General features: G+C 47.3%; 1 protein-coding gene across 1 annotated transcript in view; it reads left to right on the forward strand.

Moving 5' to 3' along the window:
• PARG (poly(ADP-ribose) glycohydrolase) overlaps positions 1-20,388 on the forward strand; it is a 149,850-nt gene that overhangs the window by 19,715 nt on the left and 109,747 nt on the right. Inside the window, 2 exon segments of the mRNA XM_061550711.1 lie at positions 613-735; positions 1,763-1,837. Of these exon segments, the coding sequence (XP_061406695.1) occupies positions 613-735; positions 1,763-1,837 (198 nt within the window).

Here is a 20,388-nt window from a genome sequence, read left to right on the forward strand (position 1 = left end):
GCAACAGTTCAGTTTCACTGCTATGGACATTCCCACATTAAACCCAACCTCGGAATGTTTAGTCTCGCCTCATCCGTTTGTTTTTTTGAGTTCATGAATTACGGGGAGCGGCAGTGCGGTGCTTAGCGCACTGCATTACAAATCCGGCGACACGAGTTCTATTCCTGCTCATGACCAATAACAGTGGAGAATGTCATCTTCAGCTCCCGATCATTGACCCTGCCCTCGTAGAGAAGAGAATCCGGTGAACTCTAACCGGCCCCTACTAGGTGGAGAATTGCCCAGAGGGTGTGGCTTCCATCCGCATGTTTCCTGCACGCGAATCTGTGTTGTGGGTTAAATAAAAACAACAAAAAGCACTGAAAAACATGGGAACTGGTCCTGGACTTTGCGTAGGTCGACTCGGACTTAAATTGGCACCTGGTGCGCTGTGTGAACATCATTACTGGGGAGACGGAGGCAGCTGGGTCGGGTGCTGGCCACCCACCCTCTTGTGCAGCGTGCCGGCCCTAACATAGGTGCTCGTCAGCAGGACTTGCCCAACAATATTTTAAAGGCTATGTGGGGAACTTTGTTTTTGCATGTACATATGTATGTGTCTGTGTGCTGCAGCTTGACCACCTGAAAGATGGAGAGCGACCTCAACCTTTCCCACGTCACTTTAAGGCCACGTGGGACAGTGATCACGTGCGGATGCCCTTCTGCGACCAGTCGGTGCACCAGGCACAGAACATGGTGGGTCTCCGCACAACAACAACAACAACCGCTATTCGCCACTAAGTGGTGGTGATGTCACCACAGCACTTGTGCCAGTTTAGTTGCACCTTGAGGCCACGTGAAGTACGTCGAAAGCTCGCTGCTAGGAGGTCATTGGAAAGACACAGGTGCCATGGGTTGACTGAGATCACTGGCAGATGCACCACTTGTGCTCCCTACTTGTACCGAATTGCTCTGTTTTAGCTGCCAGCTGCTCCGCTTGTTGTGAGCGTCACTCATCTGCCCTCAACTGGCTAGTAGAATCCTTATTCACCCTCACTGTTACACTCCATCATCATACTTTGTCATTTCATTGAGTCCACATTACTCATCGCATCATTGTCGGCCTGTGTTGTCCGCTTTACTGTTTTTTATTTTATCCTTTTTCCATCATCCGCTTCACCTTCATTATAATCACTGTTAAAGTATTTTCATGTGATTCATCGTCTGCATTAATGGAACATTTCCATTGCTCATCATTGTTACATTCTTCATTGCATCATTACATCGTCAACGTTACATTCTTTGTCAAATCATTATCACCTTCATCACATTTGTATCTTCATATTTGCATTCTTCTTGATGCCAATATATTCCCATTCAGTCTATCACCATCAGCACAGGTGTTGTGTGCACATGGTCTTCGCATGGTCCACCAACCCTGACACCAAGCCTTTCCGCCTTCTGTGAAACCACAGCGTCTCCCTAACTCTCGAGCAATGCGGTCACTCATTTCTGTTTGCAAGCCAGCGCCACTCATGTAAATTCCACATTCTTACGACGAGGACCAATCTTTCCATAGGGCAACCACTGTTGACCACCGCCCGGGTCGTTATGAGAAGCCCCTATCATGCGGCCTTGTCCGAGGCCTCTTACGCGAATTTGTAGTGAAGTAGTGGTTTAGTCTAGCCGTTAGAAATGCTTACCCAGATGTTCAGTGTTCGAAAAAGGGGGTCTGTCTGTTTTCAAGATGCCAGCCTCCACATTTGTCCCCTTGTGATTACAGAAGGATTCTTTCCTTCGGTGGGAAGAGATTGAAAGATCGCTCCTCAATGATTTCAAAAGCTCCCACGACATCGAGGTAAGATGCGTTCACAAGACAACATCTCAAGAGCCGCCAATTAGCTTTACCAGGTGTTGTGTGTTATTATTGTAATTTTTTATGTTTTATAAGGCGCAGCAAACCCAACAAAGGGCTTCAGAGTGCTTTAAATATGTTGGGTGTTAATTACTTGTAAATAGAAATACAATTTAATCATTATATAATATTCCATTTATTGCAGAATGCCAAACATTGCCCATTGCCTCAGAGGATCTCCCGCTGCACTCGAGGGTGCCGCGGTGGCGAGATGTTAACTACCTCGCCTGGTATGCAGAAAGTTGTGGGTTTAATCCCGACCCTGATACCTGTATATTAGGAGTTTGTATGTTCTCTCCCCGTGGTCGTGCAGATTTTTCTCCGGGTCCTCCTGTTTTCCCCACCCACATTTAGAATCAACGCGAGTTCAGAGTATTTGGCTGCTCGAAATTTCCACGCGACAAGCCACTTCGTTGGACTATCATATCTGGCCAGGTCGCTCCTGAAAAAGCTATATAGCTCAGTGGGCCTTTCCCGATAAAATACTATTTAGTTTCTTAGTTTAGTTAATGAATCTGGCTTGGAGCGGTGTTCCTGCATTGTGGATGCTTTGCGAAGCAACTGAAGTTGCTGTACAGCGCTGCTGTGCACATAGCACAGTACCACCATGCGTGTGTAGAAACATCAAACTTAACATATGATTCGGTGTTGGCAGTAGTGGACAAGCACAACTCGCACGTTCGTTCAAAACAGTGGGCCTTAAAATTAATAATATATGACGACGTTTCGGGCAATAGACCTTCAGAGCATGCAAAACCATTGGCCAAAACGTCACAACGGTATTTTTTTGGAAGGCCACAGCCATATTGACAAACGTGTTGAGTTTTTTTGTGGTCGGTGTTGTGCCTCAAATTGGCCCTAAATGAGTACCTGGTTCGGTGTGTAAACATCGCCAGTCAGGAGACAAAGGCGGCCCTGCGTGGTGCTGGCCACCCACCCCCTCATGTGCTGTCCCGGCCTTCATAGGTGCTGCCTAGCAGCACTTGCCCCAAATGTCCGTTGAGGTTATATGGGGGATATTCTTTGGGTCTTTCGGTAAAGTCACGTAGATGGAACATCCTGATGGCGATGCTTGTGTTGCAATCGAAATGTCGTGATATTTTAATAATTTTGTATTCACTTTATTTTTATTTATTTTTATTATTGTATTGTTCTGTCTACGTGACTTTATCGAAAGACCCAAAGAATATGAATTCCTGCAGTCGCGAAAGCTTTAAGTCAAGAATTATATTGGGGATGTTTGTTTTGGTGCCTCCCTGTACTCTGGAACATTGACTGAACTTGCTTAGAGAGGCCACCAGGTGGAGGCATTGCTCCATGTGGAAGCCACGTGCTCCAGTTACACTTGGACGAAAGATGTTCGCCTCTTAAGTCGGCACGAGGAATCTCGTGCTGGGCGCCGTCTGCGTTACTTTATGCAGTGAAGAATGAAAAGTGAACCACCTGAGTGGGAATGTGGTAGAGCGCACATCTCGCCATTAGAAGACCTCAAGTTCAAATTCTGATCAGAGTTTATTTCGGCCCCGGATTTTTTCGGGGACTATAAAATGCGTACCAAATTATGTGAAGTGAACAGTGACCATCCAGTGAAGAGACTTGCCCTGCTATTGAGATGTACAATTTCCATCTCTTACCCAGAGCTGTCAATGAACATGGAGACACTGATAAAAAAATGTTATTTCGATCGTACAGTGTTTAGAAATGTCATGCCTCGAGGCCTTGTCAAGCTTAATTGAAGTGACAAACCACACATTTCATAAGTGTTTTTGTGCATTCATATGTGACTGGGCTGAGACCGTTGATTCACTGCCCTTGAGTACCTGATTTAATTAAACTCAAGATTCTAGATTTGAAGCTTTCGTGACTCCAAGGATTCATACTCTTAGGTTTTTTCGGTAAAGTCACGTAGGTAAAAATAAAAATAAGTAATAAAAATAATAGAAATAATAAGAGAAATAAAATAATAAATCACTTTATTTATTCTTTTATTTTTATTTTTTATTTTTACCTACGTGACTTTACCGAAAAAACCTTAGAGTGTGAACTCAAGATATCAGTGCTGCTGGCTCATTGTTCTAACATGGCCATTATGAGCCACTTGATCCACTCAATCCACTCGCCCACCTTCAAATAGTTATTTCCTGGAGGCTATGATTTTTTCATCGTGAACTTGGGTTGAGAGACATTGATGAGGGAGTGGAGGTTGAGGTGAGAGACATTGATGAGGGAGTGGTGGTTGAGTTGAGTGACATTGATGAGGGAGTGGTGGTTGAGTTGAGTGACATTGATGAGGGAGTGCAGGTTGAGTTGAGTGACATTGATGAGGGAGTGCAGGTTGAGTTGAGTGACATTGATGAGGGAGTGCAGGTTGAGTTGAGTGACATTGATGAGGGAGTGCAGGTTGAGTTGAGTGACTTTGATGAGGGAGTGCAGGTTGAGTTGAGTGACATTGATGAGGGAGTGGTGGTTGAGTTGAGTGACATTGATGAGGGAGTGCAGGTTGAGTTGAGTGACATTGATGAGGGAGTGCAGGTTGAGTTGAGTGACATTGATGAGGGAGTGCAGGTTGAGTGAGTGACATTGATGAGGGAGTGGAGATTGAGTTGAGTGACATTGATGAGGGAGTGCGGGTTGAGTTGAGAGACATTGATGAGGGAGTGCAGGTTGAGTGAGTGACATTGATGAGGGAGTGCAGGTTGAGTTGAGAGACATTGATGAGGGAGTGGAGGTTGAGTTGAGTGACATTGATGAGGGAGTGCAGGTTGAGTTGAGGGACATTGATGAGGGAGTGCAGGTTGAGTTGAGAGACATTGATGAGGGAGTGTAGGTTGAGTTGAGGGACATTGATGAGGGAGTGCAGGTTGAGTTGAGTGACATTGATGAGGGAGTGGAGGTTGAGTTGAGGGACATTGATGAGGGAGTGCAGGTTGAGTTGAGTGACATTGATGAGGGAGTGCAGGTTGAGTTGAGTGACATTGATGAGGGAGTGCAGGTTGAGTTGAGAGACATTGATGAGGGAGTGCAGGTTGAGTTGAGAGACATTGATGATGGAGTGGAGGTTGAGTTGAGAGACATTGATGAGGGAGTGCAGGTTGAGTTGAGTGACATTGATGAGGGAGTGGAGGTTGAGTTGAGGGACATTGATGAGGGAGTGCAGGTTGAGTTGAGTGACATTGATGAGGGAGTGCAGGTTGAGTTGAGTGACATTGATGAGGGAGTGCAGGTTGAGTTGAGAGACATTGATGAGGGAGTGCAGGTTGAGTTGAGTGACATTGATGAGGGAGTGCAGGTTGAGCTGAGTGACATTGATGAGGGAGTGTAGGTTGAGTTGAGGGACATTGATGAGGGAGTGCAGGTTGAGTTGAGAGACATTGATGAGGGAGTACAGGTTGAGTTGAGAGACATTGATGAGGGAGTGCAGGTTGAGGTGAGTGACATTGATGAGGGAGTGCAGGTTGAGGTGAGTGACATTGATGAGGGAGTGCAGGTTGAGTTGAGAGACATTGATGAGGGAGTACAGGTTGAGTTGAGAGACATTGATGAGGGAGTGCTGGTTGAGGTGAGTGACATTGATGAGGGAGTGCAGGTTGAGTGAGTGACATTGATGAGGGAGTGCTGGTTGAGTTGAGTGACATTGATGAGGGAGTGGAGGTTGAGGTGAGTGACATTGATGAGGGAGTGCAGGTTGAGTTGAGTGACGTTGATGAGGGAGTGCAGGTTGAGTTGAGTGACATTGATGAGGGAGTGCAGGTTGAGTTGAGTGACATTGATGAGGGAGTGGAGGTTGAGGTGAGTGACATTGATGAGGGAGTGCAGGTTGAGTTGAGAGACATTGATGAGGGAGTGCAGGTTGAGTTGAGTGACATTGATGAGGGAGTGCAGGTTGAGTTGAGTGACATTGATGAGGGAGTGGAGGTTGAGTTGAGAGACATTGATGAGGGAGTGCAGGTTGAGTTGAGTGACATTGATGAGGGAGTGCAGGTTGAGTTGAGTGACATTGATGAGGGAGTGGAGGTTGAGTTGAGTGACTTTGATGAGGGAGTGGTGGTTGAGGTGAGTGACTTTGATGAGGGAGTGGAGGTTGAGTTGAGTGACATTGATGAGGGAGTGGAGGTTGAGTTGAGTGACTTTGATGAGGGAGTGCAGGTTGAGGTGAGTGACATTGATGAGGGAGTGCAGGTTGAGTTGAGTGACATTGATGAGGGAGTGCAGGTTGAGTTGAGTGACATTGATGAGGGAGTGGAGGTTGAGGTGAGTGACATTGATGAGGGAGTGCAGGTTGAGTTGAGAGACATTGATGAGGGAGTGCAGGTTGAGTTGAGTGACATTGATGAGGGAGTGTAGGTTGAGTTGAGGGACATTGATGAGGGAGTGCAGGTTGAGTTGAGAGACATTGATGAGGGAGTACAGGTTGAGTTGAGTGACATTGATGAGGGAGTGCAGGTTGAGTTGAGTGACATTGATGAGGGAGTGCAGGTTGAGTTGAGTGACATTGATGAGGGAGTGCAGGTTGAGTGAGTGACATTGATGAGGGAGTGCAGGTTGAGTTGAGAGACATTGATGAGGGAGTGGAGGTTGAGTTGAGTGACATTGATGAGGGAGTGCAGGTTGAGTTGAGGGACATTGATGAGGGAGTGCAGGTTGAGTTGAGAGACATTGATGAGGGAGTGTAGGTTGAGTTGAGGGACATTGATGAGGGAGTGCAGGTTGAGTTGAGTGACATTGATGAGGGAGTGGAGGTTGAGTTGAGGGACATTGATGAGGGAGTGCAGGTTGAGTTGAGTGACATTGATGAGGGAGTGCAGGTTGAGTTGAGTGACATTGATGAGGGAGTGCAGGTTGAGTGAGTGACATTGATGAGGGAGTGCAGGTTGAGTTGAGAGACATTGATGAGGGAGTGGAGGTTGAGTTGAGTGACATTGATGAGGGAGTGCAGGTTGAGTTGAGAGACATTGATGAGGGAGTACAGGTTGAGTTGAGTGACATTGATGAGGGAGTGGAGGTTGAGTTGAGTGACATTGATGAGGGAGTGCAGGTTGAGTTGAGTGACATTGATGAGGGAGTGCAGGTTGAGTGAGTGACATTGATGAGGGAGTGCAGGTTGAGTTGAGAGATATTGATGAGGGAGTGGAGGTTGAGTTGAGTGACATTGATGAGGGAGTGCAGGTTGAGTTGAGGGACATTGATGAGGGAGTGCAGGTTGAGTTGAGTGACATTGATGAGGGAGTGCAGGTTGAGTTGAGAGACATTGATGAGGGAGTGGAGGTTGAGTTGAGGGACATTGATGAGGGAGTGCAGGTTGAGTTGAGTGACATTGATGAGGGAGTGGAGGTTGAGTTGAGTGACATTGATGATGGAGTGGTGGTTGAGTTGAGTGACATTGATGAGGGAGTGCAGGTTGAGTTGAGTGACATTGATGAGGGAGTGCAGGTTGAGTTGAGAGACATTGATGAGGGAGTGGAGGTTGAGTTGAGTGACATTGATGAGGGAGTGGTGGTTGAGTTGAGTGACATTGATGAGGGAGTGCAGGTTGAGTGAGTGACATTGATGAGGGAGTGCAGGTTGAGTGAGTGACATTGATGAGGGAGTGCAGGTTGAGTGAGTGACATTGATGAGGGAGTGCAGGTTGAGTTGAGTGACATTGATGAGGGAGTGCAGGTTGAGTGAGTGACATTGATGAGGGAGTGCAGGTTGAGTTGAGTGACATTGATGTGGGAGTGGTGGTTGAGTTGAGTGACATTGATGAGGGAGTGCAGGTTGAGTGAGTGACATTGATGAGGGAGTGCAGGTTGAGTGAGTGACATTGATGAGGGAGTGCAGGTTGAGTTGAGAGACATTGATGAGGGAGTGCAGGTTGAGTTGAGAGACATTGATGAGGGGAGTGCAGGTTGAGTTGAGTGACATTGATGAGGGAGTGCAGGTTGAGTTGAGAGACATTGATGAGGGAGTACAGGTTGAGTTGAGTGACATTGATGAGGGAGTGCAGGTTGAGTTGAGTGACATTGATGAGGGAGTGGAGGTTGAGTTGAGTGACATTGATGAGGGAGTGCAGGTTGAGTTGAGTGACATTGATGAGGGAGTGCAGGTTGAGTGAGTGACATTGATGAGGGAGTGCAGGTTGAGTTGAGAGACATTGATGAGGGAGTGGAGGTTGAGTTGAGTGACATTGATGAGGGAGTGGAGGTTGAGTTGAGTGACATTGATGAGGGAGTGCAGGTTGAGTTGAGTGACATTGATGAGGGAGTGCAGGTTGAGTTGAGTGACATTGATGAGGGAGTGCAGGTTGAGTTGAGTGACATTGATGAGGGAGTGCAGGTTGAGTTGAGTGACATTGATGAGGGAGTGGAGGTTGAGTTGAGGGACATTGATGAGGGAGTGCAGGTTGAGTGAGTGACATTGATGAGGGAGTGCAGGTTGAGTTGAGAGACATTGATGAGGGAGTGCAGGTTGAGTTGAGTGACATTGATGAGGGAGTGCAGGTTGAGTTGAGTGACATTGATGAGGGAGTGGAGGTTGAGTTGAGGGACATTGATGAGGGAGTGCAGGTTGAGTGAGTGACATTGATGAGGGAGTGGAGGTTGAGTTGAGGGACATTGATGAGGGAGTGCAGGTTGAGTTGAGTGACATTGATGAGGGAGTGGAGGTTGAGTTGAGGGACATTGATGAGGGAGTGCAGGTTGAGTGAGTGACATTGATGAGGGAGTGGAGGTTGAGTTGAGTGACATTGATGAGGGTGTGCAGGTTGAGTGAGTGACATTGATGAGGGAGTGGAGGTTGAGTTGAGGGACATTGATGAGGGAGTGCAGGTTGAGTGAGTGACATTGATGAGGGAGTGGAGGTTGAGTTGAGTGACATTGATGAGGGAGTGCAGGTTGAGTTGAGTGACATTGATGAGGGAGTGGAGGTTGAGTTGAGGGACATTGATGAGGGAGTGCAGGTTGAGTTGAGTGACATTGATGAGGGAGTGCAGGTTGAGTTGAGAGACATTGATGAGGGAGTGCAGGTTGAGTTGAGAGACATTGATGAGGGAGTGCAGGTTGAGTTGAGTGACATTGATGAGGGAGTGGAGGTTGAGTTGAGTGACATTGATGAGGGAGTGCAGGTTGAGTTGAGTGACATTGATGAGGGAGTGGAGGTTGAGTTGAGGGACATTGATGAGGGAGTGCAGGTTGAGTTGAGTGACATTGATGAGGGAGTGCAGGTTGAGTTGAGTGACATTGATGAGGGAGTGGAGGTTGAGTTGAGGGACATTGATGAGGGAGTGCAGGTTGAGTTGAGTGACATTGATGAGGGAGTGGAGGTTGAGTTGAGGGACATTGATGAGGGAGTGGAGGTTGAGTTGAGTGACATTGATGAGGGAGTGGAGGTTGAGTTGAGTGACATTGATGAGGGAGTGCAGGTTGAGTTGAGTGACATTGATGAGGGAGTGGCAGGTTGAGTTGAGTGACATTGATGAGGGAGTGCAGGTTGAGTTGAGTGACATTGATGAGGGAGTGCAGGTTGAGTTGAGTGACATTGATGAGGGAGTGCAGGTTGAGTTGAGTGACATTGATGAGGGAGTGCAGGTTGAGTTGAGTGACATTGATGAGGGAGTGCAGGTTGAGTTGAGTGACATTGATGAGGGAGTGCAGGTTGAGTTGAGTGACATTGATGAGGGAGTGGAGGTTGAGTTGAGTGACATTGATGAGGGAGTGCAGGTTGAGTTGAGTGACATTGATGAGGGAGTGGAGGTTGAGTGAGTGACATTGATGAGGGAGTGCAGGTTGAGTTGAGTGACATTGATGAGGAGTGGAGGTTGAGTTGAGGGACATTGATGAGGGAGTGCAGGTTGAGTTGAGGGACATTGATGAGGGAGTGCAGGTTGAGTTGAGTGACATTGATGAGGGAGTGCAGGTTGAGTTGAGTGACATTGATGAGGGAGTGCAGGTTGAGTTGAGTGACATTGATGAGGGAGTGCAGGTTGAGGTGAGTGACATTGATGAGGGAGTGGAGGTTGAGTTGAGTGACATTGATGAGGGAGTGGAGGTTGAGTTGAGTGACATTGATGAGGGAGTGGAGGTTGAGTTGAGTGACATTGATGAGGGAGTGCAGGTTGAGTTGAGTGACATTGATGAGGGAGTGCAGGTTGAGTTGAGTGACATTGATGAGGGAGTGCAGGTTGAGGTGAGTGACATTGATGAGGGAGTGGAGGTTGAGTTGAGTGACATTGATGAGGGAGTGCAGGTTGAGTTGAGTGACATTGATGAGCGAGTGCAGGTTGAGTTGAGTGACATTGATGAGCGAGTGCAGGTTGAGTTGAGTGACATTGATGAGGGAGTGCAGGTTGAGTGAGTGACATTGATGAGGGAGTGGAGGTTGAGTTCAGAGACATTGATGAGGGAGTGCAGGTTGAGTTGAGTGACATTGATGAGGGAGTGGAGATTGAGTTGAGTGACATTGATGAGGGAGTGCGGGTTGAGTTGAGAGACATTGATGAGGGAGTGCAGGTTGAGTGAGTGACATTGATGAGGGAGTGCAGGTTGAGTTGAGAGACATTGATGAGGGAGTGGAGGTTGAGTTGAGTGACATTGATGAGGGAGTGCAGGTTGAGTTGAGGGACATTGATGAGGGAGTGCAGGTTGAGTTGAGAGACATTGATGAGGGAGTGTAGGTTGAGTTGAGGGACATTGATGAGGGAGTGCAGGTTGAGTTGAGTGACATTGATGAGGGAGTGGAGGTTGAGTTGAGGGACATTGATGAGGGAGTGCAGGTTGAGTTGAGTGACATTGATGAGGGAGTGCAGGTTGAGTTGAGTGACATTGATGAGGGAGTGCAGGTTGAGTGAGTGACATTGATGAGGGAGTGCAGGTTGAGTTGAGAGACATTGATGAGGGAGTGGAGGTTGAGTTGAGTGACATTGATGAGGGAGTGCAGGTTGAGTTGAGGGACATTGATGAGGGAGTGCAGGTTGAGTTGAGTGACATTGATGAGGGAGTGGAGGTTGAGTTGAGTGACATTGATGAGGGAGTGCAGGTTGAGTTGAGAGACATTAATGAGGGAGTGGAGGTTGAGTTGAGTGACATTGATGAGGGAGTGCAGGTTGAGTTGAGGGACATTGATGAGGGAGTGCAGGTTGAGTTGAGTGACATTGATGAGGGAGTGGAGGTTGAGTTGAGTGACATTGATGAGGGAGTGCAGGTTGAGTTGAGTGACATTGATGAGGGAGTGGTGGTTGAGTTGAGTGACATTGATGAGGGAGTGGAGGTTGAGTTGAGTGACATTGATGAGGGAGTGCAGGTTGAGTTGAGGGACATTGATGAGGGAGTGCAGGTTGAGTTGAGTGACATTGATGAGGGAGTGGAGGTTGAGTTGAGTGACATTGATGAGGGAGTGTAGGTTGAGTTGAGTGACATTGATGAGGGAGTGGAGGTTGAGGTGAGTGACATTGATGAGGGAGTGCAGGTTGAGTTGAGAGACATTGATGAGGGAGTGCAGGTTGAGTTGAGTGACATTGATGAGGGAGTGTAGGTTGAGTTGAGGGACATTGATGAGGGAGTGCAGGTTGAGTTGAGAGACATTGATGAGGGAGTACAGGTTGAGTTGAGTGACATTGATGAGGGAGTGCAGGTTGAGTTGAGTGACATTGATGAGGGAGTGCAGGTTGAGTGAGTGACATTGATGAGGGAGTGCAGGTTGAGTTGAGAGACATTGATGAGGGAGTGGAGGTTGAGTTGAGTGACATTGATGAGGGAGTGCAGGTTGAGTTGAGGGACATTGATGAGGGAGTGCAGGTTGAGTTGAGAGACATTGATGAGGGAGTGTAGGTTGAGTTGAGGGACATTGATGAGGGAGTGCAGGTTGAGTTGAGTGACATTGATGAGGGAGTGGAGGTTGAGTTGAGGGACATTGATGAGGGAGTGCAGGTTGAGTTGAGTGACATTGATGAGGGAGTGCAGGTTGAGTTGAGTGACATTGATGAGGGAGTGCAGGTTGAGTGAGTGACATTGATGAGGGAGTGCAGGTTGAGTTGAGAGACATTGATGAGGGAGTGGAGGTTGAGTTGAGTGACATTGATGAGGGAGTGCAGGTTGAGTTGAGAGACATTGATGAGGGAGTACAGGTTGAGTTGAGTGACATTGATGAGGGAGTGGAGGTTGAGTTGAGTGACATTGATGAGGGAGTGCAGGTTGAGTTGAGTGACATTGATGAGGGAGTGCAGGTTGAGTGAGTGACATTGATGAGGGAGTGCAGGTTGAGTTGAGAGACATTGATGAGGGAGTGGAGGTTGAGTTGAGTGACATTGATGAGGGAGTGCAGGTTGAGTTGAGGGACATTGATGAGGGAGTGCAGGTTGAGTTGAGTGACATTGATGAGGGAGTGCAGGTTGAGTTGAGAGACATTGATGAGGGAGTGGAGGTTGAGTTGAGGGACATTGATGAGGGAGTGCAGGTTGAGTTGAGAGACATTGATGAGGGAGTGGAGGTTGAGTTGAGTGACATTGATGAGGGAGTGGTGGTTGAGTTGAGTGACATTGATGAGGGAGTGCAGGTTGAGTGAGTGACATTGATGAGGGAGTGCAGGTTGAGTGAGTGACATTGATGAGGGAGTGCAGGTTGAGTGAGTGACATTGATGAGGGAGTGCAGGTTGAGTTGAGTGACATTGATGAGGGAGTGCAGGTTGAGTGAGTGACATTGATGAGGGAGTGCAGGTTGAGTTGAGTGACATTGATGTGGGAGTGGTGGTTGAGTTGAGTGACATTGATGAGGGAGTGCAGGTTGAGTGAGTGACATTGATGAGGGAGTGCAGGTTGAGTGAGTGACATTGATGAGGGAGTGCAGGTTGAGTTGAGAGACATTGATGAGGGAGTGCAGGTTGAGTTGAGAGACATTGATGAGGGAGTGCAGGTTGAGTTGAGTGACATTGATGAGGGAGTGCAGGTTGAGTTGAGAGACATTGATGAGGGAGTACAGGTTGAGTTGAGTGACATTGATGAGGGAGTGCAGGTTGAGTTGAGTGACATTGATGAGGGAGTGGAGGTTGAGTTGAGTGACATTGATGAGGGAGTGCAGGTTGAGTTGAGTGACATTGATGAGGGAGTGCAGGTTGAGTGAGTGACATTGATGAGGGAGTGCAGGTTGAGTTGAGAGACATTGATGAGGGAGTGGAGGTTGAGTTGAGTGACATTGATGAGGGAGTGGAGGTTGAGTTGAGTGACATTGATGAGGGAGTGCAGGTTGAGTTGAGTGACATTGATGAGGGAGTGCAGGTTGAGTTGAGTGACATTGATGAGGGAGTGCAGGTTGAGTTGAGTGACATTGATGAGGGAGTGCAGGTTGAGTTGAGTGACATTGATGAGGGAGTGGAGGTTGAGTTGAGGGACATTGATGAGGGAGTGCAGGTTGAGTGAGTGACATTGATGAGGGAGTGCAGGTTGAGTTGAGAGACATTGATGAGGGAGTGCAGGTTGAGTTGAGTGACATTGATGAGGGAGTGCAGGTTGAGTTGAGTGACATTGATGAGGGAGTGGAGGTTGAGTTGAGGGACATTGATGAGGGAGTGCAGGTTGAGTGAGTGACATTGATGAGGGAGTGGAGGTTGAGTTGAGGGACATTGATGAGGGAGTGCAGGTTGAGTTGAGTGACATTGATGAGGGAGTGGAGGTTGAGTTGAGGGACATTGATGAGGGAGTGCAGGTTGAGTGAGTGACATTGATGAGGGAGTGGAGGTTGAGTTGAGGGACATTGATGAGGGAGTGCAGGTTGAGTGAGTGACATTGATGAGGGAGTGGAGGTTGAGTTGAGTGACATTGATGAGGGAGTGCAGGTTGAGTGAGTGACATTGATGAGGGAGTGGAGGTTGAGTTGAGGGACATTGATGAGGGAGTGCAGGTTGAGTGAGTGACATTGATGAGGGAGTGGAGGTTGAGTTGAGTGACATTGATGAGGGAGTGCAGGTTGAGTTGAGTGACATTGATGAGGGAGTGGAGGTTGAGTTGAGGGACATTGATGAGGGAGTGCAGGTTGAGTTGAGTGACATTGATGAGGGAGTGGAGGTTGAGTTGAGGGACATTGATGAGGGAGTGCAGGTTGAGTGAGTGACATTGATGAGGGAGTGCAGGTTGAGTTGAGTGACATTGATGAGGGAGTGGAGGTTGAGTTGAGGGACATTGATGAGGGAGTGCAGGTTGAGTGAGTGACATTGATGAGGGAGTGCAGGTTGAGTTGAGAGACATTGATGAGGGAGTGCAGGTTGAGTTGAGTGACATTGATGAGGGAGTGCAGGTTGAGTTGAGAGACATTGATGAGGGAGTGCAGGTTGAGTTGAGAGACATTGATGAGGGAGTGGAGGTTGAGTTGAGTGACATTGATGAGGGAGTGCAGGTTGAGTTGAGAGACATTGATGAGGGAGTGCAGGTTGAGTTGAGAGACATTGATGAGGGAGTGCAGGTTGAGTTGAGTGACATTGATGAGGGAGTGGAGGTTGAGTTGAGAGACATTGATGAGGGAGTGCAGGTTGAGTTGAGAGACATTGATGAGGGAGTGCAGGTTGAGTTGAGTGACATTGATGAGGGAGTGCAGGTTGAGTTGAGAGACATTGATGAGGGAGTGCAGGTTGAGTTGAGAGACATTGATGAGGGAGTGGAGGTTGAGTTGAGTGACATTGATGAGGGAGTGCAGGTTGAGTTGAGTGACATTGATGAGGGAGTGCAGGTTGAGTTGAGTGACATTGATGAGGGAGTGGAGGTTGAGTTGAGGGACATTGATGAGGGAGTGCAGGTTGAGTTGAGTGACATTGATGAGGGAGTGCAGGTTGAGTTGAGAGACATTGATGAGGGAGTGGAGGTTGAGTTGAGTGACATTGATGAGGGAGTGCAGGTTGAGTTGAGAGACATTGATGAGGGAGTGGAGGTTGAGTTGAGTGACATTGATGAGGGAGTGCAGGTTGAGTTGAGTGACATTGATGAGGGAGTGCAGGTTGAGTTGAGAGACATTGATGAGGGAGTGGAGGTTGAGTTGAGTGACATTGATGAGGGAGTGTAGGTTGAGTTGAGAGACATTGATGAGGGAGTGCAGGTTGAGTTGAGAGACATTGATGATGGAGTGGAGGTTGAGTTGAGAGACATTGATGAGGGAGTGCAGGTTGAGTTGAGTGACATTGATGAGGGAGTGCAGGTTGAGTTGAGAGACATTGATGAGGGAGTGCAGGTTGAGTTGAGAGACATTGATGAGGGAGTGGAGGTTGAGTTGAGTGACATTGATGAGGGAGTGCAGGTTGAGTTGAGTGCCATTGATGAGGGAGTGCAGGTTGAGTTGAGAGACATTGATGAGGGAGTGGAGGTTGAGTTGAGTGACATTGATGAGGGAGTGTAGGTTGAGTTGAGAGACATTGATGAGGGAGTGCAGGTTGAGTTGAGAGACATTGATGATGGAGTGGAGGTTGAGTTGAGAGACATTGATGAGGGAGTGCAGGTTGAGTTGAGTGACATTGATGAGGGAGTGCAGGTTGAGTTGAGAGACATTGATGAGGGAGTGCAGGTTGAGTTGAGAGACATTGATGATGGAGTGGAGGTTGAGTTGAGAGACATTGATGAGGGAGTGCAGGTTGTGTTGAGTGACATTGATGAGGGAGTGGAGGTTGAGTTGAGGGACATTGATGAGGGAGTGCAGGTTGAGTTGAGTGACATTGATGAGGGAGTGCAGGTTGAGTTGAGTGACATTGATGAGGGAGTGGAGGTTGAGTTGAGTGACATTGATGAGGGAGTGGAGGTTGAGTTGAGAGACATTGATGAGGGAGTGCAGGCTGAGTTGAGAGACATTGATGATGGAGTGGAGGTTGAGTTGAGAGACATTGATGAGGGAGTGCAGGTTGAGTTGAGTGACATTGATGAGGGAGTGCAGGTTGAGTTGAGAGACATTGATGAGGGAGTGCAGGTTGAGTTGAGAGACATTGATGAGGGAGTGCAGGTTGAGTTGAGTGACATTGATGAGGGAGTGGAGGTTGAGTTGAGTGACATTGATGAGGGAGTGCAGGTTGAGTTGAGAGACATTGATGAGGGAGTGCAGGTTGAGTTGAGAGACATTGATGAGGGAGTGGAGGTTGAGTTGAGGGACATTGATGAGGGAGTGCAGGTTGAGTTGAGTGACATTGATGAGGGAGTGCAGGTTGAGTTGAGAGACATTGATGAGGGAGTGCAGGTTGAGTTGAGAGACATTGATGAGGGAGTGGAGGTTGAGTTGAGTGACATTGATGAGGGAGTGCAGGTTGAGTTGAGTGACATTGATGAGGGAGTGCAGGTTGAGTTGAGGGACGTTGATGAAACAGTGCGGCGTGTGTGCCACCATTTTTAGTGCCATGCAGCTGCTGTTGTTTCTTGTTCCCAAAAAATGAAGACCCCTAAGGATGGGAGAACGCATCACCTGTCAGGCAGAGATGGGCAATTACTCGGAGCGGGAACGAACGTTGAGAAGTAAACAAATCCAGTATTTCAAAAGTTGGATATGTATTGGGTGGCATAGTGGTTGATGAACTGGAATACAATCCTGATCTGCCCACGTTTGATTCCTGGTCATGCTGCACATCACCGGTGACAATTTTTTTATCTGGTCCTGGCCTGAGACTTCTTTAGGTTCACTCGGCCTACCATGGGCGGGCACTTAGTGTGGCGATGTGTCGATATCAGGACTGGGAAGATGCTGATCCCTGTGTGGTTCCGCACTCCCGACCTTAACAGGTGCTCGCCGATAGGTTACATGGGGGATCTCTGCGCATGTATACGTTTATTTGAGTTAATATCCCAATGCATGCCTGGCAACAAAAAAGAAGGCTTCTGAAATGCTTAGCACTTTCGCCTGTTAGCAATGCGCTCAATCTTAACTGGCCGGGCAATGAGTTGTATTATTCTTTAGTAATTTCAGTAAATGTGTGTTGCTCCGAGCTAGCCATTCCCCCGCAAGGCAAGCCCGCCATCCGGCTTTAATTTAATCCAGCCGCAAATGGTAATAGGGGCTAATGTGGCCCAGGGTATGTGAATAATGCATCGCTAGGGTCAGGAATAGCCACCCTCTCGGTTTTGTTGGCAGGTCTTTAAAAATCCCTAAGGGGCATACGGCCGGGAGCTTTTCATAGTTTGCGTTTCATCACAAACTTTGCATTGTCACGAAGTGGTGGCCAGATACAGCCTATATTTCTGAACTCCTGAGTCTGCATGGTCTGTAATATCTGAACAATAACTCTTTTGTGTAAAGTCAATAGTTGTCATCCTCTGCCAGACACCGTCGTTCACATTAATGGGCACGGTTCACTCAATTGTGGCCAGATGCTGCTGTGGTGAGAGCGCTCAGCTCACGATCAGAAAGAAGCGAAGCTCAAATTCAGGGGAAACATTCAAACCTAAACCACCATGGAGTGATTCTCAGCTGCCATAGGACAATGGAATTTCAGGCACTCGCTTTAGGACCACCGACGAGAAGAGTGACGTTTTGGTTTTTTAATCATCAAGCTGCACGTGCCACAGCTCCTAGATGTTAAAACCTGAGAAACAAATGGGTGAGGCGTCTCACGATGGCCTGCTCATGCCGTGTTTGTCACAATAAAATAAACTAGAGCTGGGCCTTGCAGAGCTGTTCTTGGATCGACAAGGTTTTTTGCGGTTCAGGTCTCGGTCCAATCCTTGGGTAACAGTTCCATACCTCCATCTCCTTCACTCCCTCTCTGTGGCCGAAGTGAAGCGATGGTGTTTCTAAATAATGTTAATTTACATTACAATGCTTATAGGTCAGGGCAGTAACAATGCATTAAATCTATCGCTAATATATGCATTGATTTGCAAACACCAATATATTTTTTTCTTATCTATTTACATACGTTGCTAACTTGCTAGTTTCACGTGACCTCTCCAGTCACAAGAAGTCGCTATATTTACAACAGTGTTACAAAAACACTTAATTCTTAAATCGAACAGTCATCCAAAATCATGACAATTGTATCATGATGGGGCAATCATAAACCCACCCGCGCCACTCACAGGAAGTGTTAAGATGCACCATAAAGACATTGCATTATAGCATGATTCTTTTGTATCTTACATATTTACTTCATGTTAAATGTACTACATGTGTTTTCCGATCTTTGGAAATACATAGCTTCCACCATGGCAATGTGGATTTTACACTTGCGGCTCAGAGCTGCAAATGGCGTTTAGACACTGGCTGTATTATTTCTACCCGTCCTGCCAGGAGGTGCTGCGGTAAAGTGCTCGACCTCGTAATCGGAAAGTCGCAATTTCAAATCCCGACATCTCTGGGGTTGATAAATTGTGTACCACGTGGTCGGAAGTTAACAGTAGTCGTCCTATGGAGAAACTGGGATTGTGAAAGTTGAACCACTGGTTCTGAACCGCATGTAATAAATGAACATCGCCTAATGCTTATTTAAGCATACAGAGAGTTAATGTCACATACATATATTATTTACATGCACTGTTTATAAAAGAGCGGCCCATAGTGGCCTTTGACCACATCACATGGAATGCAGAGATCACATCAGATCTCAAAAGCCAAGCAGGTTTGAGCCTGAATGCTTCTTGGATGGAGTGAGCACCGCTTATCAAACGGGTGTTGTCAGTTACTGCCGGGATGCGTCGTCAGCAGAGGGCGGCGCAGCAAAGTGCATCGCCGTGCCGTATCACGGGCCTAACGCCTTTGCCGCCCCCTCGCCTTCACCAGCTTGCGCTCGCGAGCGTGCTGAAGTGTCGCACAGTCAAAAAACCCGCGGCGAGCTGCTGCACGGCGTAGTGAGGCCCTCATCCAGCAGTGGCCGGACACGAGGGCCGTACGCGTGTGCATATCGAACGGGAAGGTGCACAACGTGAACTGGCACGCTTGCAGGCGGCATCTCCGTTCGCTCGAGTGCTATCGCGATGCACAACGCGTTACACCTTTGCCTTTTCCACTTCATTGTGGGGGGTGGGAGGGGAGGGGGGGCACTCGCCAACTGTAAATTCGTGAGGCCCCGCAACCAGAGATTTGCGACGTGGTATAAATCGTTAGAGTGCTCGTACTTCTCAAAACCGCTCAACAAAATTGAACATCTTTAACGAGCAGCCTTATATTTTATTTTTTCTGTTGTTGTTGTTGTTGTTGATGGATGGGTGGGTGGGCTCAGTGATTGTAAGTTTTATTTATTTGGTTATTTATTTTGGCTTGTTAGCTGTCTTGATGCTGATTGATTTTGCCCAGGATCAGCAGTTTGAGTTGGCCAATCAATCAGTGAATGAATTTCATTATTTAGGGCCGGGTGATGTAACGTTTGGATTTACCATGTCTTTTATGGGGGAAACCTGGGAAAACATACATCGAGAGAGACTGGTTCATGAGGAGTTTCTAGTGTTTTCACGATTCATTTTCTATCACCAATTAATCAAATTGTACCCCTTTTGGAAGTGTCCTGTAGTGACATGTCCTTCAGAAGTTCTTAACACGAAGAAGCAACCCATAAAACAAAGAGTTATTATCTTCTAGTTAAGGGCCTATCTTGCGTGTCTTGGACTGTCCGACGTGAATTTTAAAGCTTCGGTAATGAGCAAAAAAGACCTATTTAAATTCTAATCAAAATCGGATTGGTACATTGTGTTCGCATTATTATGACAGCGCAAGGCCATCATCACGAAGGAAGGCGTTGTGTTTCACAGGTATAACCTGCAGTGGTTTTTTCAGTAGGGGGTGATGTTGCAGTATGTAATTGCAATTGAGTTTTTGTTTGGGTTAATTTACAAATTTGTCAGATTTGGAGCGTGACACCGACACACAATGGCCTACTGTTTTAATAACATCTACATCATCTTTAACGACCACTGCGCAGTATTGACCAGGATAGCTTGTTGGATTCGAACCGCGAGCAGCTTAGGTTTTGCACGAGGAAATTATTTCTTTTTGGTTATTTGGTCACATCTACTTTTGACTCTGTCGAACTCCGTGTCGTGTTCGAGAGTGGCTCTGAGAATTGGCACCACGTGATCCTAACATGGTGTCACCTCAATGGGCCCATTCATTCGTGCTGTTATGGAACATGGGTAGCCGCATGTCAACTTCTCGAGTACATTTATTCCTTTCGTCTGGGTAAGGTGGTGCTGTAAAGAGAGAGGGTTCCTAAGTGTAATTCCCCCGTTGGGAGTTGACTGAACCTCTCACCCTTCTGGGGCGTTCTAAGTACGACTTTGTGGAAGGTCAACGGTTGTTATCCTGTCGAGCAACTGGCCTCTGCCATGAGAATGTGAGATTTCCAGTCCTGGCTCAGGTCGTGTATGAAGATGATCACCTCCCTGATTTTATAGGGAGACACTTTGATTTTTAATGATACCTCTCTCGTATGGACGAGGACCAATGCATATTTAAACAATATGTAGTTTGGTGTGCAGTAATTGATTCAGAACCATCAAGCCACTGAAATGAAGAACATGAGTTTGAAGGAAAGCTACCGAAAACAAATAATAGCACTTATCTTGCAGATGTATATA

Source organism: Lethenteron reissneri, chromosome 12, assembly GCF_015708825.2.
Source record: "Lethenteron reissneri isolate LAM-NWPU_2019-01 chromosome 12, ASM1570882v1, whole genome shotgun sequence".
Taxonomy (NCBI): domain Eukaryota; kingdom Metazoa; phylum Chordata; class Hyperoartia; order Petromyzontiformes; family Petromyzontidae; genus Lethenteron; species Lethenteron reissneri.